The sequence below is a fragment of the Ictidomys tridecemlineatus genome, chromosome 8, assembly GCF_052094955.1.
Source record: "Ictidomys tridecemlineatus isolate mIctTri1 chromosome 8, mIctTri1.hap1, whole genome shotgun sequence".
Lineage (NCBI taxonomy): Eukaryota > Metazoa > Chordata > Mammalia > Rodentia > Sciuridae > Ictidomys > Ictidomys tridecemlineatus.
Genome location: NC_135484.1, coordinates 114,827,911 through 114,855,425, shown reverse-complemented (window position 1 = coordinate 114,855,425; position 27,515 = coordinate 114,827,911). Strand labels below are relative to the sequence as shown.

Sequence of the window (27,515 nt, the reverse complement as noted above, 5' to 3'; positions counted from 1 at the left end):
TATCAACAATCATGTTAAATGTCAATGGTCTAAATTTCATAACTAAAAGTTAGAGATTTTCAAACAAGGAAAAGAAGCAAGACCTAATTATATGCTACCTACAAGGAATCCATATTAAATATAAAAACACAAATAGGATGAAATCAAAGGATAGAACACAATATACTGTGCTAACACTGTTCAAAAGAACTGAGGAATGTCAACTTTATTAGATAAAGTAAATCTCCGAGCAAAAACATGACCATGAACAAAGATGGTAATTTCATAGTGAATATATGGGTCTAATTCATCAAGACACAATTATGCTAAATATTAAGCATCTAAAAACATAGCACCAGAACATTTAAAACTTACACATCTGCACTTCAAAGGAATCAAGTATGTTTTGTCTCCATAATGGGATTAAATTAGAAATGAATAAAAATATCTAGAAAATCTTCAAGTATTTGAAAGCTAAGTACACTTTTTTTTTAAAAGAGAGAGTGAGAGAGGAGAGAGAGAGAGTGAGAGAGGAGAGAGAGAGAGAGAGAGAGAGAGAGAGAGAGAATTTTTAATATTTATTGTTTTTTTAGTTCTCGGCGGACACAACATCTTTGTTGGTATGTGGTGCTGAGCATGGCAGGCCAGTGCGCTACCGCTTGAGCCACATCCCCAGCCCCTAAGTACACTTCTAAGAAACCCAGAGGCCAAAGAAGAAATCAAGGTTGAAATCAGAAAGTATTTTGAACTGAATGGAAGTACTGCAAAATTTGCAAAATGTAGCTAACTCAATACTTAGGCAAAAATTTATTTATTTTTAATTGTAGATGAACACAATACTTTTTTTTTTAAGGGGGGGAGAGAAAGAGAGAGAGAGAGAGAGAGAGAGAGAGAGAGAATTTATTTATTTATTTTAGTTTTTTTCGGCGGACACAACATCTTTGTACGTGGTGCTGAGGATCAAACCCAGGCCGCATGCATGCCAGATGAGCGCGCTACCGCTTGAGCCACATCCCCAGCCCAACACAATACTTTAAAAAAAAATTTTATATAGTGCTGAGGATCAAACCTAGCCCCATACATTCTAGACAAGAGCTCTACCATCGAGCCACAATCCCAATCCTTAGATGAAAATTTATTTATTTATTTATTTATTTTTCAGGTACCAGGGATTGAACTCAGGGCCACTCAACCACTGAGCAACATCCCCAGCCCTATTTTGTATTTTATTTAGAGACAGGGTCTCACTGAGTTGCTTAGTGCCTAGCTTTTGCTGAGGCTGGCTTTGAACTCAGCTCCTGAGCTGCTGGGATTACTGCCATCATGTCCAACAGATGGAAATTTATAACACTATATGCCAATATATGAAAGGAAAGAGTCAAATAAATGAATTCAGCTTCTACCTTGAGAATACAAAAGAAGAAAGGAAAATGAAACCCAACCAAATTAAGCAAAGAAATAACAAACATCAGAGAGAAAATAAAAACAGAAAAACCATGAAAGAAAGAAATAAAATTGAAAAATATAGAACCATTGAATAAGTACATGAAAGAATTTTCAACATTGTTAGTCATTAGAAATAAGCAGCTTAAACCCACAATGAGATCTAATTAAATGCCAGTTAAAACATTTCATCAGGAAAAGTCTACCATGACAAATATTGAGGATATGGGGAAACAAGAATTTTTATACACTGCTGGTAGTCATATGAAATGGTACAACCGTATGGGAAAATCCTTTTTTGGTGATGGGGGGATACCAGGGGTTGAACTCAAGACACTTGACCACTGAGCCGCTTCCCCAGCACTATTTTGGATTTTATTTAGAGAAAGGATCTCACTGAGTTGCTTAGAGCCTTGGTTTTGCTGAGGCTGGCTTTGAACTTGTGATCCTTCTGCCTCAGCTCCCCATCCGTTGGAATTACAGCTGTGTGCTGCAGTCTGGCTGGGCACAAAATAACCAGGCAGCCAGGAGGCACCTGTAGGTTCAAAACAGGAAGTCCTTTATTGCTCGAACTCGAGGACCGCCACCCACATGGCCCTTGGAGGAACCACCAACTGGAAATCCCTCCTCCAGAACTTCCCCAACCAACTGGAACTCTCCAGGAATCCCCGACAAAGTAGCAGCCAAAGTAGGGGGGGGGGCACAGCAGGGGTCTAATATACATTTGAATACACAGCTTAACATAACCATCATCATCTCAATGGCTCCCTGGTGTCACCTCTCAACCACTCCCTTCTGGCAAAAATGCCCTGCACCATTCTGACTCCACTGTGTCTCTCAGCAGGGTGCACCACCACACCTGGCTGGAAAAATTCTTAAAATGTTATTCATACACTTATCATATGTATCAGGGCATTCTATTCTGAAGAGAAATGGAAGTGTATATTCGTACAAAGATTTTTGACATTACTTTATTTCTAATAGCCCCAAATTGGAAACAGGACAAGTTGTCGGTAAGCAGATGAATGGATTAGTTGGTTGTGATATATCTATAAAACACACTACTACTAGCAAGAAAAAGTGATGAATCCTTGATACGTGCAGCAACATGTATGTATCTTAAAATAATTATGCTGACAGAAGTCAGACAATAAACAACTCCTACTGTAAATTCAAATACTAACTCTGTGACCTAGGACAAGGTATTTGTCTGTGCTTTTATTTCTTCATCAGTAAAATGATAAATATCACTTACTTCAGAGAGCTGTCCTGCCAATTAGATGAGCAAGGAAATGACACATAGTATGTAATCAATAGATAATAAGTATTCTGTTTATTACTGTGTTCTTATAAGCATTTCCAAAAGGAATGGAAAAGAAAGAGTCCATTTTTGCTTTTCTAAATAAATTACACTTATATAAAACTCCAAAAAATGAAAATCAGTCAATAGCAACAGAAAGATCAGTGATTGTTTGAGAATGGAGGTATATTTGAGGATGGCCAGGAGAGAGGGATTAGAAATGGCCTGAGGAAATTCTGGGGTGTGATGGATATCTTAGTTGTGTTGGTCATGGTTAAGAATTTGATGGGTGTATACAAAATATTTCAAAATGTATCAAAGTGGGACTGGCGCTGTGGCTCAGCAGTAGAGCGCTCGATCCTCTCACACGTGTGAGGCCTTGGGTTCCATCCTCAGTACCACATAAATAAAATAAAAACGTATTGTGTCCACCTACAACTAAGAAAATTTTTTAAAAAAAGTTATCAAAGTGAATACTTGGTATTTTAAAATGTGTCATTCATTATATGCTAAGTATTCTCAATAAAACTATTTAAAATAAAAACTGGCCTAAAGTTCAGAACCAAAAAAAAAAATCAAAGAAACATACAGAAAACTTCAGATTCCTATTGGTATTGGAAATATCCCAAGTAGTTGTTGTTTTTTTTTTTTTTTTAATGTGTGTGTGTGTGTGTGTGTGTGTGTGTGTGTGTGTGTGTGTGTGTGTGGTGCTGGGGATTGAATCTAGGGTTTGTGCATGCAAGGCAAGCACTCTACCAACTGAGTTATACTTCCAGTCTGGTTTTTTGTTGTTGTTGTTTTGTTTTTTGTTAAAGAAAGTTTTTAGGGAATACAATAAACATTTAGACAAGAAAAGAGGAACTTGAGACTATGTGTTCATATATGTTCATATTTTCTTCTACTTACATAAAGAAATAGACACTTGTTTTGTATATCCAAATACTGAAAGGAACCGGAAGTTTGTAAAAGAAGCTAATAATACTGGTTATCTGCATGAGAAAAAAGGAATTTTGGATGAAACAGGGCAAGGAGCAAGATTTATTAAGTTTTTGTATGTAAAATTGTATGTTTACTATTAAAATTTTTTTTATTAAAGCAATAAGTAAAATCCAGTTCAGGTTTAACCACTTCTAGAACAGTTTTTCTAACCATAGATCTTGAGCAACTTAAGAGTCATGAAATCAATACAATGGGATATGACCATTAAAACACACAGACACAGCTGGGAGCAGAGACACACATCTGTAATACCAGTGACTCAGGAGGTGGAGGCAGGAGGATTGCAAGTTTTAAGTCAGCCTCAGCCATTTAGCAAGACCCTGTCTCAAAACAAAAACGTATTCAGAAAAGTTTGGGAATGTACCTCAGTGGTAAAGCAAAGTTCAATCCTGTTACCAAAAACAACAACGAATCTCCTCCCTACCAATATATACAGTAAAATAGGAAAGAATAGAAAATTCAGAGAATATCAAATAATATGGGGAAAAGTATTATTTCTTTGAACTTTTATCTCAATTATATGTGTGTCTGTCTGTTGTGATGTGAAATGTGGTCTAAAGGAAAAAAAAAGGTGAAAGACCCTTTTTAGGGAAACCAGGATCTCTCCTCCTTCCTTAGTATTATTTCCTTCTATTAATTTTTTAGTTTTACATATTACATTGTATTTTATTCTTCTACCCATCTGTTGTCTTGTTTGAATTGTGGGATACCTCAAGGGCAAAGACCACCTTGAATGTTTGGTCCATCCATCCATGGATGAATAAATAAGACGATAAATAAATGGACCATATTTGGGTAGAGAGAGGTGAGTGGTGAGTCAGACGATTTTTTCATATCCCCTGCCCCACTTCCCCCATCCACGCAGTACTGGGAATTGGGCCCAAGGGTACCTGACCACTGAACTACCAGCCTTTTCAATTTTTTATTTTGCCTCGGCATGTAGCTAAGTTGCCCAGGCTGGCCTTGAACTTGTGATCCTTCTGCCTCAGCCTCCTGAGTCACTGGTATTATAAGTGTGCACCACTGTCTCTAGCTGCTGTTTTTCCTTTGATGATGCACACAAACAACTTTTTGAAGTCTTTGACCTGAAGCTGAGGAATCAGCAATGTGTGTTTCATCTTCAAGCTCTGTCAACTCTCAGCAATCTCACATCTGGAAGATACACGAATCTTCTACAGCTTGAAGGACAATATCCCCTGTAAGGGACCGGCGAAGCGTCGGAGGAAGAGACCACCAAGAGACCACTCATGCAATTGGCAGAAGGGGATTTATTGATCCAGCATGTTGGGGCTCTGTGCCCACTCAAGGAGAGAGAAAGCAGCCCAGAGCCCCGGGCAGGTGTTGAGCAGTGCTTAAGTACACTTTTTGGGGAGGGCGGGGATTTTACACACATCACAGTCTCCTTTAACAAATCACCATACACAGAGGGAAAATCAAACAACAATTCTTAGACTTGATTAGTACATTCATTGGCGGGAACTGGGCAGGCGGGGGTGATTGGTCACTCCTAAGCCGGGTACACATTCAAACTGATTGGTTTAGGCCTTGAATGCCTACGTGCCAGGCTACACAGGGTCCTAGGTTATTAAACAACCAGAGGGTCAGGGGGAATATTTACTGGGCAGTTCTGAGCATTGTCCTTACAGCTGCAGGAATTTAACCCAGGCTTTGCAGTTTAGAAGCAGGTTTACAATGCCTGGTCCTTTACATTTTAACTCTGGCTTTGCAGCTTAGAAACTTTACCCTTTCACCCCCATGGTCTTCTGGCTCAGAGGTTTCACTGAAAAGTCAGCAATAAGCATTACTGCTATTCCTGTGTCTTTTTCTCTGGCTGCTTTTAAGATTTTCTGTTCATCTTCAGTTTTCAGCAATTTGCCTATGACTTTTTCTTTTCCTTCTTGTTTTCTTTTTTTCTTATCTTCCTTGGGAGCTGCCAAATCTTAAGTATTTGGGATGCTATCTCTCATGTTTTGGGAAAATTCTCAGTCATGTCTCTGAATAGTGTTTTCCCTATTCTCTTTTGAGAATTTCCATAACACATGTATTAGATTATTTGCCTTTGTCCTCTAGGTCTTGAACGCTTCCTTCTTTATTTTTTTTACCCTGTGTACTTCATTTTGAATATTCTCTACACATTGTCTTTCAGTTATCTAATTCTATCTTTTTGTGTGTGTCCATTCTGTTTTTAAACTCATCTGTTTTTATTTTCTAATATTTATTTATTTATTTACATATTTATTTTTGTGCTGCTGGGGATTAAACCCAGGGCCTTGTGCATACAAGGCAAGCACTCTACCACCTGAGCTATATCCCCAGACCTCTAATATTTGTATTTTAATTCTAGAATGTCTGTTTTTTTAGATTACAATTCTTTTGAAATTATCCATGTTTTCACTCATTTTGTCCATCTTTTACTCTATTTTCTTTAACATATTTATATTTGTTGTTTTTGAAGTCCTTGACAGATAATTCCCACACCTGAATTATCCATGAGATCCCTTCTACTATTTCCCTTCTTTCCTGATAATCAGATTTTTCCCTCTACTTCTTCATATGGATTGTGATTGTTTTAAGTGCCGGGGTTCAAACCCAGGTCATTGTGCTTGTGAAGCACATGCTCTAATCCTGAACTGTATCGATAGACCCCTGTTTTAAAATCATATGCGGAATGTTGTGTAAAAAAATAAACTGAAGTCAATGAAGTCAATGTTATTTCTGCCCAGAGGAGACACATATTTCTATTAAGCAAATAAAGTAAGGACTGATCATCGATTCTATCAGGAATTGAGCTATGCTCTGACTTTAGTTTATCCTCAGTCCACCTGTTTTCAAATGTGTTAAAGGCAAGACCTGTGTATGCTTATTAAAAGCCCATTCCTTTACTGGGACTTTTTCTTCTAAGCATTTTGAGACCATGGGAAATTTCACTTTGCCTTTGCAGGCCAATCTCTAGTCTTCTGAGTGGCCCTGACATTCAGCCAATGCCTTTATGGGGAGGGCAGTCTGTTTGGCATGACAGCCCAAATGGCGATGCTTGGTTTTTCTTCCCTCTAGCAGAGTACCTCTTCGTAAGGAAAGCCTGGTCCTAAGCATTCACCCACACTCAGCAAATAGTCCCCCCAAAAAGGAAGTGACAAGTAATCTCCATTTAAATACAGAAGAGTCTTTTCCCTCTTTTAGTGTCTTTATTCTTCTTTATCTCCACAATCCTCTGATAGCTTTACAATTCATTTTTTTGACATAGAAGGAGTGATGAATTATCACTTCCTGCTACATTTTACTCATAAGTAGAAGTTTTCTCATGTTTTTTTCTAGTTAGTTTGTTCAACTAGGATTCATATTAGGTCCACACATTGCATTTGTTCATGTGACTTTTTTTTTTTTTTTAATACTGGGAATTGAACCTGGATTACTTTAGCACTGAGCCACACCCCAGCCCTTTTTAATTTTTTTTTAAGAGAGAGTGAGAGAGGAGAGAGAGAGAGAGAGAGAGAGAGAGAGAGACAGAGAGAGAGAGAGAGAGAAAGAGAGAGAGAGAGAGAGAGAGAATTTTTAATATTTATTTTCTAGTTCTCGGCGGACACAACATCTTTGTTGGTATGTGGTGCTGAGGATGGAACCGGGGCCAAACGCATGCCAGGCGAGGGCGCTACTGCTTGAGTCACATCCCCAGCCCCCTTTTTAATTTTTTGAGACAGGGTCTCTCTAAGTTGCTTAGGGTCTTGCTAAGTTGCAGAGGCTGGCCTCAAACTTATGATCCTCTGTCCTCAGCTTCTTGAGTAGCTGAAATTACAGGTTTCTGTTTTTTTGTTTGTTTGTTTTGTTTTTTAGAGAGAGAGAGAGAGAGAGAGAGAGAGAGAGAGAGAGAGAATTTTTTTAATATTTATTTTTAGTTTTAGGCGGACACAACTTCTTTGTTTGTATGTGGTGCTGAGGATTGAATCCATGAGCCCGCTACCACTTGAGCCACATCCCTAGCCCCAGGTTTCTGTTCTTGCGACTAAAAAGCTCAGGGGTCACTCCAGTTGAACTGGGCTAGCAGGGCTATGCAAAATAACCACACAAGAGACACAAATACCTTTTTCTTTGGGGTCACTGTGGCGGCTCCTCTGATCTTAAGGGTGGGGGTGGGGGGAGGGAGGGAGGGAGGGGGAGAAAGAGGGAGAGAGAGAGAGAGAGCACGTGCGCACACACGTGCTGACCCCTTTTATTGAGGAGAAGCTATTCAAATGAGGCAAGGGGTCAGGTTTCAGGGGCTGAGTCTATCTTCATGATGTCACTGTCAGCAGGTTGAATGACACCTGGGTAGGCCACATCCAAGGGCACCATAAGAGAAGGGGACACACAGAAGGCACTTCCATGGAAGATTCTACCCTAAACACGGCAAGGGGTTATATTACAAAGGAACAGGTGAGCATAGATCCACCCATGGGGCTGTAGCAAGACACACCCATCGAACTCCGACCCTCGAACCCAAGAAGGGTGGGGAAAGCTCTGCCACATTTCTGTGTCTGAGCGCCTCAGTACCCAGCCAGGGAGTGTGACTCAGTCATGTGCAAGGTTGGTCTCCCACAGGTGTGTCCACCATGTCCAGTGTTCATATGACTCCTAAGACTCTTAGTTTATGGTTTCCCCTGCCTCCTTTGTCTTTTTTGTGGGTGTAGTTTTGGTTTTTATCTGATTTGTTGAAGAAATTGGCCCATTTGTCCTGTTGTTATCTGGATGTTGCTGATTGCATCTTCCTAGTATCATTTAACATGTTGCTCTACTCCCTATATTTCCTGTGTTCTGAGAGTTATATCTAGAGGGTTGATAAGACTCAATTTGTTGGCAAGACCTCTTTTTTTTTTTTTTAACATTTATTTATGTTTTCTTAGTTCTCGGCGGACACAACATCGTCGTTTGTATGTGGTGCTGAGGATCAAACCCGGGCAGCACGCATGCCAGGCGAGCGCGCTACCGCTTGAGCCACATCCAGAGCCCCCATTTAATTTTTTTTGTTTAATTGTAGATGGACACAATACCTCTATGTTATTTATTTTTATGTGGTGCTGAGGATCAAACTGAGTGTGTCACATGTGCTAGGCAAGTGCTATACTGCTGAGCCATAATCCCAGCACAAATGTTCCTTCCTCTCAGTAGCTTTCCTTGACCTATGATATTTTCAACCTGTCCTGTCATCTGTATTTTCCATAAAACTTTGCTTCTCATTATCACCTTTGTATATTCTACTTGAATAATTTAAAAGACCATGACACTCCCTCTCTAACGTCTGTCTGTAGTTGGGGAACTCCTTGGTGGTGGAAATCATATCCTCCTGATCTTTTATCCTCATACTGACCATACTGCGGTGGATTAAAAATGGCCAACAATTCTTTTTTTATATTTATTTTTTAGTTTTAGATGGACACATTATCTTTATTTTATATTTATGTGGTGCTGAGGATCAAACCCAGTGCCTCATGCATGCTAGGTGGGCACTCTGCCATTGAGCCACAACCCCAGCCTCCAACAATTGTTTTCTACTCCTCTCCAAGAAATGAAGTGTATGGCTTGGGAGGCTGAGGCAGGAGGATCCCAAGTTCAAAGCCAGCCTCAGCAATGACAAGGTGCTTAGCAGCTCAGTGAGACCCTGTCTCTAAATAAAACACAAAATAGGGCTGGGATGGGGCTCAGTGGCCAAGTGTCCCTGAGTTCAATTCCCTGGTATCCCCCACCAAAAAAAAAAAAAGAAGTGAAGTGTATTTCCCCCTTACACTGAATCAAAAAAAGTCTATGTCCCTTACTTTGAAGAGTAGAATTTGATAGAAGTGACACTCTGGACACTCTGCCTTGAGTCACCATATAAAGTCCAGCACCCTGCTGGAGAGACCATGTGGAGAGAAAGAGATGCCTGGCCAGCCTCCAGATCTCCACCATCCCAGCTGAGGTGTCAGGCATGTAAGTAAAACTACATTTGATTTCGAGACTCTCCTAAATCTCCAGATGCTATAACCTCACTTAAACCCAGAATCGTGAATAAAAACGTGATTATTGTTTTAAGTCACCAAATTTTTTTTTTTTAAAGAGAGAGTGAGAGAGGAGAGAGAGAGATAGAGAGAATTTTTAATACTTATTTTTTAGTTCTCGGCGGACACAACATCTTTGTTGGTATGTGGTGCTGAGGATCAAACCCGGGCCGCACGCATGTCAGGCGAGCGCGCTACCGCTTGAGCCACATCCCCAGCCCCTTAAGTCACCAAATTTTCTGATAGGTTATTATGCAGCAATAGATTACTTTGAATTGTAGTATCTAAGATAAGGGAGCAGTCCAATAAATATTTGCTGAATTTAATTTTTATTTTGGTACCAGGGATTGAACTCAGGGGCATTCAACCACTGAGCCACATCCCCAGCCCTATTTTGTATTTTTTTCAGAGACAGAGTCTCTAAGTTGCTTAGGGCCTCCTTTTTTTTTTTTTTTTTTTTTTTTGCTGAGGCTGGCTTTGAACTCATAATCTTCCTGCCTCAGCCTCCTGAGCCGCTGGGATTACAGGCATGCACCACTGTGCCCAACCTGAATTATATTTAATAATAAGGTAGGTAATTAAATATCCCTATGGCCCTTCTAAGCACTGAGATTGTGTGACCCCAATAGCATTAAAAACCTTCCTCTTTGAATTACTTGCTGTTACCTTTTGGATCTGGGTTGTCCCCCAGAGGCTCATGTGTTGTGGGCTTGGTCTCTAATACAGTGATGTTCAGAGGTGGGGCTCCTGGGAAATGCCTGGGTCATGAGGACTCCCATATCATCAGAGGATTAATATAGCAATAGCTGAATGGACTACTGGGAAGTGGATTGAAGGTAGTGAGTCCTTGGGAGGCTGTCGTGTCCTTAGGAATATATTTTGTCCCTGGTTCTTCCTCCTTCCCTCCCGCTCCCTCCCCCTTCCCTGTTGCCAGTGAGCTGAGCAGCTTTCCTTGGCCGCTCCCTTCCACCATGATGTTCTGCCTCACCTCAGATCCAAAGCAAAGAAACTGGCCAAGCATGGACTGAAACCATGAGTTGAATTAACCTTTCCTCTAAGTTGTTTATGTCAGGTATTCTGATCATAGCAATGAAAAGCTCACTAACACTCTAACTTGACCTTTTCTTGAATGCTGTACTATTTATAATTGGTTAACCATTTTTCTTTATCTGATTGCTTTGGGAGGGGTTGGATATTATGAGTTTATACCAGAATATTTTTTAAAGATAGACTGTACCCCAACATCTGATTGGTCTTTCTGAAGTTACGCATCAAAGTTAAGATTTAGCCATGTTGCCATATTGCCAAATGTTCCTTTCTGTTGTACAGAAAGGAACACGGTGTAGATTCTCCCACTTATTGCCCAAGTGTTTAAAGACTTTCCTCTAATGGAAACAAGGGACCAGAGGGAAACTGGAGTAAGGTGGTAGCGCACAGAAAATGGGTTCTCCATGCACTTTGTAGTCTCCTATCATGAATATTGTTGCCTTGATTTTGACAGATCTCTTCCTGACCTTGTTACCTTGATAACTTATTTGTGATTTGACTCAGTTTCTAGTTGAGCCCTTTGTGCCATGGTCATTACACACAGGTTCCATTTGGCTTTGTCCCCTGGTTCTCAACTTCTGTTCAGTCACCACTCTCAGAGGTTCCATTTGGCTTTGTCCCCTGGTTTTCAACTTCTGTTCAGTCACCACTCTCAGCTCCCCATTTGGCTTCCTTCCTAGAGCCATTGGAACTTGCTATAAACCTAACTCCTCTTCATCCTTCAGATCCCAGGTCCTATGTTATTGCCATGGGAGGAACTTCCTTGACACCCAAGGCTAGCTCAGGTCCTCTTAATGTATGCCCTCAGAGTTTTCTGTATTTTACCTTCAAGGTATTTATCACAATTTATAATTTTTTTAAATATTTTTTTTTAGTTGTTGTTGGACACAACACCTTTATTTCACTTATTTATTTTTATGTGGTGCTGAGGATTGAAGCCAGGGTCTCACAGGTGAGATTCAAGCACTCTACCACTGAGCCACAACTCCAGCCCCTATAATTACTTTTGTTGTATGTCCTCTTCAACTTGTATCTTCAGCACCTAGGATAATACCTGGAACAGAGTAGGAGTTCATTATATTAAGCAAACACGAAAAAAGGATGCTTTTGTGACTTGGGCTCTGCTATAGTTTGGGTGTGGTTTGTCCCCTATGGGTTCATGTGTTGGAAGCCTGGATCTAGAGTAGAAGTGTTGGGAGATGGTGAGGAACCTTTAAGAACAGAGTCTCACGGGATGTCCTAAAATCACTGGGGGAGCTGCCTTTAGAAGGGATAAGGTAGCTCTCTTGGACTCCTGAACTCTCAAGAGTGAGTTGTTGTAAGAGTAAGCACAATCCTTGAATTGCTCCTTGGTTTCCCTTTTGGAGATGTGATTTCTTCCTCCCACACACACTTCCACTGTTGTTATACTATCTGTGGTTAGGTCCTCTCCAGATGCCAAACTAATGAGACCCATTGATCTTGACTTTGAACCTCCAGAACCTGTGAGCTAAATAAACTTTTTATATAAAGTCAGCCTGCCTCAGGTATTTTACAGCAATGGAAAATTATCTGTGTTCCCACCTCTTTTATTGTATATATGAGATCATATTGTATAGGACCTTGAGCTAGTTACAAAACTTCTGAATCCTAGTTTGTGTATGTGAAAAGTGGGAAGAATATTGTTTTATCTAACCCATAGTTTGAGATGCTATGCATGTAGCAGAAGCTTAGCAAAGTTTTCATAGAGTGAGTGAGTAGCATATGCCATCTCTTGTAATGACAAATCTATATATATATATTTTTTTTTGTCTTTTTTGGAACTGGGGGTCGAACCCAGGGCTTTGCGAATGCAAGGCAGACGCTTTGCCACTGAGCTACATCCCAGCCCACAAATCTATATTTTAACAGAGATTTATTTCATTTAACAAAAAAAGAAAAATTGAGTACCCAAGCAGAAAGAGTTATGTTTATTGAGTTGGAAATAAAATTCAACATTTCATATACCTTTGCCTGCCGAGGTGTCTATATTTTTCTTCTGGGCTTAATTGAATTGAAAACTAGACATTTTTTTCGTGGGGAAGGGGGAAATTATTTGAATGAATTTGAACAAAACTAGTATTGATTGTCTTCTCCTGCTCCTAGGAGGTTTGTGTCTGTCTAGTCTACCAAGAATACCCATTCCATGTAGCTTAAAAAACTATAGCTTTAAGAACTGCAAGAAAGCAGAAGTGGTGAAGGCATGTGAATCTGAAGACCAAAGAGAGCTACCCAAGGCTGACATTCTCCCCAAGTGGTACAGCTGATTAGTCATAGGAAACCAGTGTCAGGAGAAAACGTAGACCACTGGGAGTGAAGGCAAAAGTGCTTTCTGCTTAGCTGGTCCCTGTGCTACAAGTCTCGCAGGCTGGCTTACCTTTGGCCTGCTTACCCTTTCTGTTTTCCCCAATTAGTACAGTCTAGATATCTCACATACAAAATAGAAATGTTATCCATGTTTTCTTTTAACATGTTCACTCCCTTCTGGAATCCCTCCCAACTTGACATTTCCTCAGGGATACAAAATACAGAAAAGGGAGAAGGTGCTGGAAGGATCCAAACTTAATTAGAGTTATATATTTTATTTGAGCCTCATCTCTTTGGAGATGGGGAAACAGAAATGAGAGAAGTCAGTCAGAAGTAGTCTGGCGTGAAGCCCAGAGATGCAGGGTGCTTGAAGAAGGAAACCCTTTCCTGGGATAAAGGTGAGCCTGGACAAGGAAGGTAGAGAGCGCCATTGGCATTTGGTAATGTGGCCTGGGAGTGAAATCCCAGTGCCCAGTGAGGAGACAGTAGGTGGAGGAGTCAAAAAGCCAAGTACTGCTAGTATGTACCCAGTCTAGGCTTCCTAACCAAGTGGCCCCTTTTGGGTGGGAAAGATTTGCCTGGGTTTTCTGACCCCTTATTTCCAGTTCACCTCCCAGGGGAACTCATCGTCATAGGCGTTGGGTGAGTATGAATCCATATGTTGCCCTCTCCTCTCCACTGACGGTGTCTGAGGCCGAGACTGAGACTGAGTTTGGGTAGCCTCAGAATAAGAGTGCCTCTGCTGCCGCGGAGGGTACGTGTAAGCCTTTGACCTGGATTTGGGCTGGGGCACCCTCTCCAGCTCCAGCTCCATCTCGGGATCAGTCTCTATCTCCATCTCTGGTGGGGTCTTGGGATCCACATCACTCTGGGCTTCCAGCTCCAGCTCGGACTCGGGCTCAGTATCTGGGTACACCTCAGATGGAGGATCCACCTCTGTGTCATTCTCCGGCTCCTGATCTAGGTCTAGGTACGAATCCAGCCCTGCATCTCGTTCTGACCCCAGCATGGGCTCCATTTCCAAATCAAACTCTGACTCCTCTTCTACTGGCGCCTGGCCCTTGGCAAAGGTTGGACTTGGATTTTTGTGGCTCTCTGGAAAGTTACTACTTTTGTGTCTTGGAATGTCATTCTGAAATATACACAATTAGATGGGGTAAAATTTCCAATTAAAGTTTAACTTTCAAGCAGTCAAAGAAAATCAAAATATAATAGGACTTAAGATATCAGAAGACCACATGTTCCTGGCAAAGTAGAAAATATTTCTTGTCTAAATCTGCTTTTTTATCTTCTTCGCACTCTTCAGTTTCTCAGTCACTCACTATTCTTCAGGCTCAATCAATCCCTCCCTTCTGATCTCTCTGGCTTTTCTAGCCAGACTGGATGATGTGATCAACCATTTAAATAGCAATGGTCTTCACAGCATTCCGAAACACCTTGTGTTCTTGATCTTACTTACCTTGCCACCCATGTTGAAACTCTTGACAGGGCACATAAGGCTATTTGCACCTGGCCTCTTGCCATCTTCTTCAGCATTATCTCCACCTGTGGTACCCACCCTTTGCTCTAACCATACAGCTACCCAGAGTTGCCTGACTACTGCTTACCTTTGCTCATGCTGCTCCTCTTTCCTGCCTTGACCTTCTCCATCTTGGCAACATACACTTATTTATCATTCCAGATTCAGATCAAAGGATCCCAGCTTCCTCTGTGTTCCACTATACTTCACCCACACTTCTATCACTGTACCAGTAATATATTCCCTTATTTACAAACCTACCCCTTCCTAGGCTCAAAGTTCCTTGCAGTGCCTGGTTCTTGATATTCCTAGTGCCGAGCACTGAATCTGTCCCTTGGCAGGTGCCTGCAAAGGTTAGTGAATCATCCCTGCAGCAATGTCCCATGAAATTTACCACTTTCACCCTTCTACAAAGATTTGCTTATTTTCACCATAGATCATGTCTGCTTTTCCTTCTTCCTTCCTGGTTTGCTTCTCTATGCTGTTTTCTCTATTTCTGCTGAATTCACCCCGACCCCTATACTGGAGATTGAACCCCGGGCCTAGCACATGCTAGGCAAGCAGGTCACCACTAAGCCACATCTTCAGCTTTTTCCTTTCTTTCTTTCTTTTTTTAGAATTTATTTTTGAGACAGGGCTCAAGAAGTTGCTGAGACTGGCCTTGAACTTGCAGTCCTCCTGCCTCAAGCCTCCTGGGTAGTTGTGCCACCATGCTCCACTCTGAAGGAGTTTGAAATGGTGGCATGTTCCAAGTCTTGATCCTGGGATCCTTCTCTTCTCCTTGCACTCTCTCCCATGGGTAATTTTATTTAGTTTATTTAGGCCCATAATTTTCATTACCATCTATGTGCCAGTGACTCTTTGGTTGTAACCATTCCCCTAATCTGCAGGTTCTATACCTACTTCCATTCTTTTTTTTTTTTTTTGGTACCAGGGTTGAATTCAATGGTGCTCAACCACTGAGCCACACCCCCAGCCCTTTTTTTGTATTTTATTTAGAGACAGGGTTTCACTGAGTTGCTTAGCTCCTTGATTTTGCCGGGGCTGGCTTTGAACTCACTCCTGCCTCCAGCCTCTTGAGCCGCTGGGATTACAGGCATGCGCCACCATGCCTGGCCCTACTTCTATTCTTGACATCCCCATTTAGATGTTTAGTAGGCATCTCAAATTTAATACAAATAAAATAGAACTGGCTCCTTTTCTAGTCTTTCCTGTTTTAAATGCCAGAAACAAATTGATATATTCAATACCAACTCTTATAATATAAGTCCTGAAAAGAATGTTAATAAATTAGAAAAATACTTAAAAAAAAACAGTCAACAATGCCTATCATAAGCTAGTTACCACTAGCTTTCATACAGGCTCACAAGAGGCTTTCTCATCAACTCCAGGAATAGGACAAGACTCAGTGCTATTATTTAAATTATTTTGAGAGATCTAACATGTAATAACATGTAATAATGAAATAAGAATTCTAACAGGAAATGAGAGATTGGTGTTATTTTTAGTACACATTTTATATATAAAATAACCCAAACAAGAGAGGCGTGGTGTGGTAGTGCACACCTATAATCCCAGCAGCTCAGGAGGCTGAGGCAGGAGAATCCTGAGTTCAAGGTCAGCCTCAGCAATTTAGGGATGCTCTAAGCAACTCAGCAAGACCCTATCTCTAAATAAAATATAAAAGAGGGCTGTGAATGTGGCTTAGTGGTTAAGCACCCCTGGGTTCAATCCCTGGTACCAAAAAGCAAACAAAAAACCCAAAGAATTGGGCTGGGGATGTGGCTCAAGCGGTAGCGCGCTCGCCTGGCATGCGTGCGGCCCAGGTTCGATCCTCAGCACCACATACAAACAAAGATGTTATGTCCACTGAAAACTAAAAAATAAATATTAAAATTCTCTTTCTCTCTCTCTCTCTTAAAAAAAAAAAAAAACCCAAAGAATTAACAATGACACCTCTTAGGCCAAATAATTTTGTAAAAAATCAAAGAGTTGGCATGAAGATGTGACTCAGTGGTAGAGTACTTGCCTAGCATAAGCAAGGCCCTGAGTTCCATCCCTAGCACTGCAATCCCCACCAGAAAAAAATCACTGAGTTTCTTATATCCTAGAAATTGCCTGTTGAACCATCTAATAGAAGAGAGAATTTATTTTATTTTTGTTGCTTTTAGTTTGAGACAAGATCTTGCTATGCTCCCCAGGCTGATTTAAAATCCATGGACTCAAGGGATCCTTCCTTTTCAGCCTCTTGAGTAGCTGGGACTATAGGTGTATACGATCATGTGTAGCCTAAGACAATTTATTTTAAAAAGCAATACATGGAAAACATATAAAGTAATAACGAGGATTTGTCTACATGAAGCAAGTTGTAAAATATTTTTATGAATGCAACATTTTAAAATATTGGATAATTGTATACAGTTCATGTTCCTGGATAGGAAGAACAGATAATGTAAAGATATAAATTCTCAGATTATTTCATATCATTAATGTAATTCTAAAGAAAATTCCAACAGATTTTTTTGTTGTTTGTTTGTTTAGTTTTGTTTGTTTGCATTTTGAGAGTAGAAAGTAGAAACTGATAAAGATTCAAAAGTTGGTTTGAAAGAATAAATTTGTGATTATGAGTTAGAAAAAAAATTCATTAGAAAAGTTTGAAACAATGCTGATGACACAGGACTCTGTGTGTGTGTGTGTGTGTGTGTGTGTGTGTGTGTGTGTGTGTTTTCTAGGGATTGAACCCAGAGGCATTCCACACCCCAAACCCTTTTTCTTATTTTTATTTATTTATTTTTAGTTGTAGTTGGACACAAAACCTTTGTTTTTATTTATTTGTTTTTATGTGGTGGTGAGGATTGAACCCAGGGCCTTGCATATGCTAGGCAAGCACTGTATCGCTGAGCCACAACCCCAGTCTAAACCCTTTTTCTTAATTTTTTATTTTGAGGGTCTTGGTAAATTATTGCTCTAAATTATTGCCATGCTAAATTATGGGCTGACTTCAAACTTGCAATCTTCCTGCTTTAGTCTCCGGAGTCACTGGGATCACAGGTATAAGTCACCATGCCTGTCAACACAGGACTTCTTAAGACAATGTTAAAATGTATTATCAAATTGTAGTAATCAAAATAGTATGATACCAGAACTATGAAGAACAATGAAACCAAAAACCAGAAAAGAAATAGGTTTTAGTTTTTTGTTTGTTGTTGTTGTTTTTAGTTGTAGTTAGACACAATACCTTTATTTTATTTATTTATTTGTATGTGGTGCTGAGGATCGAAACCAGCGCCTCACACATACGAGGCAAGGGCTCTATTGCTGAGCCACAATCCCAGCCCCTAGGTTTTAGTTTTTGTAAGTAAATCATACTTAATGAAAATAGCATCTGATATCAGTGAGGCAAAAAAGGCTTATTCAAGAGATGGTTGGATGGTACTATGGTTTGCATGTATGTCCTCTAAAATTCATGTTGAAACTTAATACCCAAAGTGGTGGTATTAAGAGGTGGGGCCTTTTGGAAAGTGACTAATTCCTCCTAAAGGGGCAGAAGGGAATTTCTACATGTGAGGAGGATGCCAATGATGGAACAAGCCCTCACCAGTCACCAAACTTTCTGGGACCTTGATCTTTGACGTTTCAAAAAAAAAAAATGTTATTTATAAATTACCCAGTTTCTGAGATTTTGTTCTAAGAGCACAAATGGACTGAGACAGATGGTAGAGCTCAAAATAGTTAGCTATATAGATTTTTAAAAATGGTTATCTTTAACATTATGTACTGAAAAACATTCTAGATAGATTAAAGAGTCATAACATATGAAAAATGAAATAATAAAATGTAGGAGAAAATGTTATTTTGTATGTGGGAATAGCTTCAGAAGCAAAAATAAGTGGAAAATAAAAAGAAAGATTAATAGATGTCATGATATAATATATAATATATAAAAAATGTCAAGAGAATCATGATTATAAATAAAAAACAAAAATAGAGAAACATCCATTTAAAGTAAAAGCAGATTATATAACTCAGACCAACCCTTCCCCTGTGGACAACTAGGTAGAATTAAAAAAAAAAAAAACTCTGCTTGAGGGTACCATAATGCTAACAAGATTAAAAGGAATTATCAGGCCAAGAATGGGAAGAATTGAAAACCTAGGGAGATGAATCTAGCATTTGGGGCCACTTTTGTCACGAAAGTATTTCATGATCTAGAAGTATCACATGAAGCAGTACTTTTTTTTTTTTTTTAAGAGAGAAATGACATCTTTTTTTTTTTTTTTTTAAGAGAGAGAGAGAGGAGGGTGGGACAGAGAGAGAGAATTTTAACATTTATTTATTTTTTCTTAGTTCTCTGCGGACACAACATCTTTGTTGGTATGTGGTGCTGCTGAGGATCGAACCCGGGCCGCACGCATGCCAGACGATCGCGCTACCGCTTGAGCCACATCCCCAGCCCCATGAAGCAGTACTTTTGATATTTTTAGGGGCTCAGAGTTGCAAAAATTACATTCCATAGTCTGCTAGGGAGGAGTTATGGCAGACTTTCTCACAAACTATAACTGGCCTTTGGGTCATCAGGATGGTAAAGAAAACCTCAAGTCCTGATATCAGATCAAAGTAATTCTAGATTGCTAGAACCTCCAGTATTTGGCAAAAAAATTCATTTATTTCTAGAAGAGAAATATCCTCCTAGGCCACAAATTATTTCTATAAACATTTTCCAAATACAATGTCTGGCACACAAGACTACCAGGCACATTAGATTTTGACAGTGAAGGGTGTATGTCGAATCTCTAAGGCAGTAATTCTCAAAATGTGGTCCCTGTACCAGTTAGTTCCAGCAACATTATCTGGTAACTGGGTAGCAATGCAAAATCTTAGGACCTACCTTGGACACGCTGAGTCAGAAATTCAGTGGACTGGGGTACAGAGGGGCCTAGCTGTCTTTGTTTTAACAGCACATTTAGGTAATTCTGATGTATACTATGGTTTGAAAATGAATGGAAATTCTGAGCAGAAGAAGGACCATCTCTGGCCAGAGATATTGTCAAGAGAATTATTGTTCTGGGTAGAGGTGAACTTGATGAGCTCTGATGTCCCTTCTGATGGAAAGGTTTTCTTTTTTTTTTTTTTTAAAGAGAGAATTTTCATTTATTTATTTATTTATTTATTTTTAGTTTTCGGCGGACACAACATCTTTGTTTGTACGTGGTGCTGAGGATAGAACCTGGGCCGCACTACCACTTGAGCCACATCCCCAGCCCAGAAAGGTTTTCTAAGTCTATAATTTTATAAATGGGAGTGAAATATACTGTAGACAAAAATAAATAAATAAATAAATAAACAAACAAATAAATAAATAAAAAAAATCAGATCTAGCTACTAGGGAAAAATTATTTTGGATAAAACAGAGATACATAACTTGGGAGAATTCTCACCAAAACAAGAGAAATAATTGTAATATATTGCTGAAAGAAAGAAAGGGGCTAGGGATATAGCTCAGTTGGTAGAGTGCTTTCCTTGCATATACAAGGTCCTGGGTTTGATCCCCAGCACACACACACAAAAAAAAAAAAAAAGAAAAAGAAAAGAAAAGAAAAAAGAGGGCTGGGCTGTAGCTCAGTGGTAGAGTGCTTGCCTAGCACACGTGAGGCACTGGGTTGGATTCTCACACATGTGAGGCAGCACCACATAAAAATAAATAAAATAAAAGTATTCTGTCCATCTACAACAAAACAATTTTAAAAAGAAAGAAAAGAACTATGTTTTACAAGCCTGAATATCTTTTACTTCTTAGAATATTTAAAAACACTCATTAGGGGCTGGGGTTGTAGCTCAGTGATTGAATACTTGCCTCTCATGCATAAGGCACCAGGTTCAATCCTCAGCACCACATAATAAAGAAGTAAATAACAAAGATATAAAAAACCCTACTTATTAATGTGGTAATACTTTTAGTATTTTTTATTTAGTATTTTTTTCTTGTCATAAAAATGCAAACATTGAAATCTGGAAATTTGAATCATAGATTTGATTGAAAAATAATTCCTAAGTCTTTAAATAGTATTTGATGCCCATCTGTGTTTTTTTTCTTTCTTTCTTTAAAAAAAAAACCCAAAAAACTTTGACCTACACAGATACTAATTTGAAAATGCTGAAGCAGAACAGTTATTTATTTAGTATTAATAAGCGACTAAAACTTCTGACATATATCTTTTTTTTTTCGCCTTTGGTCAGGTTAAATAAATCTTCTATTACTCACAAGATAAATAATAGTCAAAATATTAGACATACAGATATTTACCTTAGCTAATTCATGAGTTTTATATTTCATCCTAAAGGCGCGGGGGGTGGGGGTGGGGGGGTAGGCTCTAAAGGTCTATCTAAGGGAGATATTTAAGATATTGAGCGATTGGCGTGGCACTAACCAAGGCTGATGTAAAGGGAGGCTCTAGGTTGCCACTAGATTGGATTAACCCTCTCTTCAGTTGAAGAGTGTTCTGGATGGCACCCAGATGCCATGGCAGTAGGGGCACTTGGAGCCTCAGGTGCACTGCTATTTATGAGTTGGTAAGAAAGCATTTTCAACATCTCAAATTCTGGTACAGCCACACTAGAAAACCTTTCCGGGACATTATTCATCTCTATCGGATCAGGGGTCTCACCCTTCTCCACGCCTCCCCACAATCCCCGTGCTTTGCATCATCCAACCTTGTTCACGTCTGAGTAGGTTTCCTGTATCACTGTCTCAGATTCATCCTCGCTTAACTCAGAGAGCTCTGGAAACTTCCTTGATAAGGCAAACAGCACAGCATCATGGAGGCTGAGGAACAGCTGGGCCTTGGTGATGCCTTCATCAAAGAAGTCATTCTTTTCAAACATCCTGACCACAGAGGCTACAAACCAAACCCAAAACACACAGCATCAGACACCTGGGGAGCAGGGCCCCCAGGGTGCAAATCACAGCCCTCTCCTAGGGTAAAGGATACTCACGGTGACACCCTGCAATGAGCACCAAAATGTTGGCGTTTTGGAAAGAATTGCACATCTGCAGGGAGAGAGTAAATCAGCATCAGAGAGCTTTATGCTCACTAAAAAAGAAACTTTTAATTAGCTGAGTTTTCAAACCCCTTTGGCCATGGGCTCATCTGGGATATAAATACAGTTGCTCTACAAACATTTGATGAGTGGACTTCTGTACTCCAGGGAACACAAAATAAAGTCAGACCATCTCATGGGGGTGGAGGTTGAGAGGGAGAGATGCTCAACAGTCTTGAGGTGGGTAACAGTTCACGTTTGCATGAGGAAAGCCTTGGAATAGAGATGGGTACGAATATGATGGGAACACTTTGGAAATCGCCATGAAAAGCTTGGAAATATTGTTTAATGTTTGTGTGAGACCCTCTGCTTCCTGGAGTTCATCAGGCCAAGGGGTGGAGATGTGGCTCAAAGATGGTCAGGTGATGCACTGGGAAACAGAACTCAAAAATCCTGAGGGTCACATTCAGAGCTGTTCTGCAAAGTTGCATTAGAAACCTCAAGTTTACTTCAGCCGATAAATCATTTGAAAGTCACTTCTAACTAAGTCAATACTATAGTCTAAGATTGCATAGACTTCAGCCCTGAGAACCAAATTAAAATGTTAAAAGAAACCAATAAAACAGACTTTGCTTTTATCAGTACCAAGAGGAAACAGGAAGTTCTTTTTTTGTACCAGGGATTGAAACCAGGGGTGCTTAAACACTGAGCCACATCCCCAGCCCATTTTTTTATTTTTCATTTTGAGACAGAGTCTCACTAAGTTGCTCAGGGTCTTGCTAAATTGCTGATGCTGGTCTGGAACTTGCAATCTTCCTGCCTCAGCCTCCCAAGCTGCTGGGATTACAGTGCACCTCAGGCACAAAGTCATTTTTGATCATATGGGAAATCGTGAAGTCATTTGGTGAAGGGCCTCAACAGACATACTCTAAATGACAAGCAATAAGAAAGGGAAAGCCTATGAATTTAGAAGAAGCTTAAACTGAGTGGTTGTCTCTAATAAAAATGGATGAATGGGATTTTAAAAAGTGTGTTTAAACCCGGTAAGGTGGTGCAGCTGTAATCCCAGAGGCTTGAGAGGCTGAGGCAGGAGGATCGTGAGTTCAAAGCTAGCCTCAGCAAAAGCAAGGCACTGAGCAACTCAGTGAGACAAATTAAGGCTGGGGATGTGGCTCAGTGGTCAAGTGCCCCTGAGTTAAATCCCTGGTATCCCCCCCAACCCCCGCGCAAAAAAAAAAAAAAATGATACCTGACATTTCCTCTATGGGGATAGAGCAGACAGTCATCCACAAGGGCCAGAAAATATGGTGCCTTAGTAAGTGAGTAAGTGATGGGGGATGGGGAAGAGAGGAGAGGAAAGCACAATTTCTCTATGGAATATTTTAAAGAGGTGGAAACAGACTCAATGCAATTTAGTAATGTGCCTTGGGTCAGATAGATAGTGAGTATTGAAGCTAGAATAGAGCACACATTTCCAGACTGGCAGCCAAAGTTCTCCCAGCTACTGCCTCAGAATAAAGAGGATTTGGACTCACGTAAGAGAATAATACATATTAAAGTAGACTTCAAAGATAAAAAAAGGCAAGAGGCTGGGGTTGTGGCTCAGTGGTAGAGTGCTTGCCTAGTGTGTGAGAGGCCCTGGGTTCGATCCTCAGCACCCCATAAAAATAAATAAATAAAATAAAGGTTAAAAAAAAAAGATAAAAGAAAGTAAACCAACCAAATCAGCATATCTCAAAAAAGGGTGGTTGTGGGCTGAGGATGTGGCTCAAGTGGTAGCGCGCTCGCCTGGCATGTGTGCGGCCCGGGTTCGATCCTCAGCACCACATACAAACAAAGTCCGCCGAGAACTAAAAAATAAATATTAAAATTCTCTCTCTCTCTCTCTCCCTCTCACTCAGTCTTTAAAAAAAAAAAAAAAAAGCGTGGTTGTAGTCAGAACCAGGAAGTGAGTGCCCAGGATGCTTAAACTTGGGCCACTTCCAATAGGGGCAAAGGTAAGATAGAGCACTATCAATAGAGATAAGCTGGCTGAAGAAAGTACAATGTACCTATGAGACACTGAGCAATGAAACCAGGGTGGTGTGAAATATGATATATCAAGAACTATCTAATGTTTTGAACAACCAACAATAAAAATAAATAAATAAATAAAATAAAATAAAATTAAAAAAGAAAGAAACCAGGGTGGTGAACTGTGCTTATGAACTGTCTGCTGTGTACAGGAAGGAGAGAAATCAGAAGTTAGAGAACTTGAGAGTAGGAGTCAGGTCTTGGCGACTCGAATTTTGAAGGAAAACAATCTTCCCTATCCTTTTCTACATGAAGATAGAAAATGAACAGGGCAGTATCTGCAGCAGATACTGGACTGGTAACTTCATTTTATTCCAACTTTTTCATATTTGATTACCAGACAACCCAGTGTCTGGCTCAGAGCAGCTGAAGAGTAGGAATTCTTGGTGAAATTCTTTCTGTACCACTCAAATGTACTCCTTGAAAAGATTTGCAGCTAACTTCTAGGATGTAATGGGAGTTACACAGGGGACATGGCACAGATTGCTACTTTGGTGGTGTTGGGAATTTCCTTTTTTGCATTCTTGGAGAAATAATAAGTGGCTCTTGCTTATTGAACCAACCCCAGTTCATTTTATTCTGATTGGACTTAAATTACCATCTGTGTTCAAGTTTCTATTAGCCTAGCAGTCATGTAGTAGCTAATCAGAGGCTAACAGGATTAAAATGGGGATGGGGTGTGGGTGTGGGTGGTGTGAGGGGATCGGAGCTCTTGGAAAAGCCCCCCAGGGTCTTACCTGTCTTAATACCACCAAAGCATGAAAATCAACATATTGCACCATGGAGAAATCCAGGATAATGGTGTGGGTGCTGGGTTGAAAATACATGTCTGAGTAAGGGATGAGTGATCTCTCCTGACTTTCTGTAGTATCAGGTGGTGGAATCAAGCTATTTCTTGAGGGGTGGTTAGCAATCCGGACTTTCTCCATATCCCCGTAGTTTTGTCCTTGAATTCTCTGAGACGATGAAGATCCAGTGTTTGGCACTTGTTCATCAGATACACTTGGGCTTATATTTATGCTCTCCAAATGTGAGCAGCGGACCAGGTTAATAGAGGACGCATCAAGAGCCTCTTTATTTTCAAATCGTTCTGTGTAGACAACCTGAGAGAATAGAGATAACATTCAAACAAGGGCTGGAAGTACACTCTGTGTACTGGCTCACTTCCCTCTCTCCTATGAAATTTCTCCCTGGACTAGGTACCACTGTGTATTTTTTACTTGGATATCTCATGGCCAAAGCTACGTTCCTCTTTCCTCATCCTAACCACCCATAGGGGCTCCTTCCCAACTTCCTGTGTCCATAGATGACATTATTGTTCTAGTGAGCCAGACTTAAAATCATCCTTGATTTGTTCCTTTTCTTTGTTCCTGGGTCCTCATTAAGTCGTCAATGTCTACAAATATTTGGTTCGGACTCTATCTTTCTCTTGGGACTTTTCTCAGCACCTTCTTCTTTTATCAGTGCAACAGTCTTCTGTCACTCTTTCTTTAGAAGACAGAAATTTACTTGAGCAGGGTACTCCTTTCACTCTCTTAATAGGCCCAAGAGCCTTCTGTAGCTTAAGGACAGCAGCAAGGATCAGGAATACAACGATATGCAAGGTATGAATGTGACCCCTGCATTCACAGGGATGGGATTCTACCTGGGGGGAGTACACATGTCCATTAAAAAGACAAATACATAATATGAGTAGATGAGGATTGTCAGGTTTATGGGAAAATGAAAACAATTTGATTGTTAAAGTGGCATAATTCTGAGTGATGTTTCTTTTTCTTTTTTTAAATTTGTTGTCACTGGGGAAAATAATTGACCACAGTATGATTGTTGAGTGATATGACATACCTTCTAGAACAATCAGGGTATTAGCAGTTTATGCTCAAGAAAATTACATTCAATGGAAAAATTGATGTGTTACAACTGAAGCACCCTGACGGCTAAGCTTTTACTGCTGCCACCTAGCTAGGACCTGATTTCCAGGTGATATGTCCTCTACTCCTTAAATTGACTCTGACTCACATAATTTAAAAAGCACTATGTATGTCAGAAAGTTATTTAACGTGCCAAAATCATTTCCGACATGGAAGTCTAAATAAGTTGCTTAATTTTTTAAAATGACAAAATGTGAAGCTGAAAGGAAAATTAAATAAATGTGAAACCTTTGAAGAATAAATAATATCCCAACAAAATATTTAAAACCTCTGTTATCATTCTAATAATGTGGCTTATGAAGTAATTTTAGAACTGTGGGTTTAGCTAAGTGGTAAAGAGTAGACTTAGCATGTGCAAGGCCCTGGGTTCCTCAGCAAGAAGGAAGAAAAGATATTAATTTTTAAAAATCAAAGATAAAAGCCATTCAAGGTAGTATATATTGTGTAGCAAAAAAAAAAAAAAATGGTGTGGATAGATGATAATATGATAGCTCAACTGTAAGAGTTGTTCCTCAAGACGTGAAAAGCACTGAGGCCAGACCTCTGGGGGACAGGTGTGGGTTCGCCCAGTGGCAGAGAGTTTCAAGCTTCTCCAGGTAGAGGAACTTTTTTTTTTCCTGAGAGGTTCTCTGTTCTCTTCTTCATAGACTCTATGTTCCTGTTTTTCTACACCAATAATGAACCCAGTGAAAAAGAAACTAGGAAAACAATTCCATTCACAATAGCCAAAACAAAACAAAACAAAACTGGGAATAAATCTAACCAAGGAGGTGAAAGACTTCTATAATGAAAATCATGGAACACTGAAGAAAGAAATTGAAGAAGATATTAGAAGATGGAAAGGCCGTTCATTTTCTTGGATAGGCAGAATTAACATCGTTAAGATGGTCATATTACCAAAAATAATCTACATATCCAATGCAATCTCCATCAAAACATCAATGACATTGTTCACAAAAGTGGAAAAAAACAGTCCTCTAAAATTCATAGGGAAGAATAAAAGACCCAGAAAAACCCAAGCAATTCTAAGCAATAATAGGCTGAAGGGCATCACAGTACCCAACTTTGAATTATATTACAGAGCTATACTAACAAAAACAACATGGTATTGACATAAAAACAGACATGAAGACCAATGGAATATAATAGAAGACATAAGGACTAACTCATACAGTCATCACATCTTTGACAAAGGTGCCAAAAACATACTTTGGAGAAAAGACAGATGTTTTAACAAATGGTGATGGGAAAACTGGATATCCAGATGTAGTAGAATTAAACTAGATTCCTATCTATCACGCTGAACAAAAGTCAACTCAAAGTGGATCAAAGTCCTGGGAGTTAGACCAGAAAGATGATTCCTAGAAGAAAACATAGTGTCAACACTCCAACACGTAGACTCAGGCATTGACTTCCTTAATAAGACTCCTAAAACTAAAGAAATAAACCAAGAATCAATTAGTGGTATTGCATCAAATTCAAAAGTTTCTGCACAGCAAAGGAAACAATTGGAAGCATGAAAAGAGAGCCTACAGAATGGGAGAAAATCTTTGTTGGTACTCTTCTGACAAGGGATCAATATCCAGAATCTGGACGGGGTTGTAGCTCAGTGGCAGAGTGCTTGCCTTGCATGTGGAAGGCACTGGATTTGATCCTCAGCACCACATGGAAACAAAATAAAAGTAATATGTCCATCTCCAACTAAAACAATATTCTAAAAAATATCCAGAACCTATAAAGAATTCTGAAAACTTAACATCAAACAACAACAAAAAACCAATCAGTAGATGGGCAAATGAACTAAATAAATAGACATTTCTCAAAAGAAGAAATGCAAATGGCAAAGAAATATG

The 27,515-nt window shown here is 39.8% G+C and overlaps 1 protein-coding gene, 1 long non-coding RNA gene and 1 other non-coding gene across 7 annotated transcripts in view; 2 read left to right on the top strand and 1 right to left on the bottom strand.

The window, feature by feature from the left end:
• Positions 1-27,515, top strand: part of LOC144366241 (uncharacterized) — a 73,972-nt gene that overhangs the window by 15,646 nt on the left and 30,811 nt on the right. The window lies entirely within an intron of this gene.
• The window catches only part of Slc26a8 (solute carrier family 26 member 8), a 68,655-nt gene continuing 53,842 nt past the window's right edge, over positions 12,703-27,515 (bottom strand). For all 5 annotated transcript variants that reach the window (XM_078020123.1, XM_078020120.1, XM_040282564.2 and 2 more), the window contains 4 exons: positions 24,469-24,834; positions 21,614-21,668; positions 21,332-21,516; positions 12,703-14,233 (listed from right to left, as the gene is read on the bottom strand). In XM_078020123.1, coding sequence (XP_077876249.1) covers positions 13,697-14,233; positions 21,332-21,516; positions 21,614-21,668; positions 24,469-24,834 — 1,143 coding nt within the window. In that variant the 3' untranslated portion in view covers positions 12,703-13,696. The remainder of the gene's footprint in view (positions 14,234-21,331; positions 21,517-21,613; positions 21,669-24,468; positions 24,835-27,515) is intronic.
• Positions 23,249-23,321, top strand: Trnat-agu (transfer RNA threonine (anticodon AGU)). The gene has a single exon. It is a non-coding gene; the product is annotated as a tRNA-Thr (tRNA).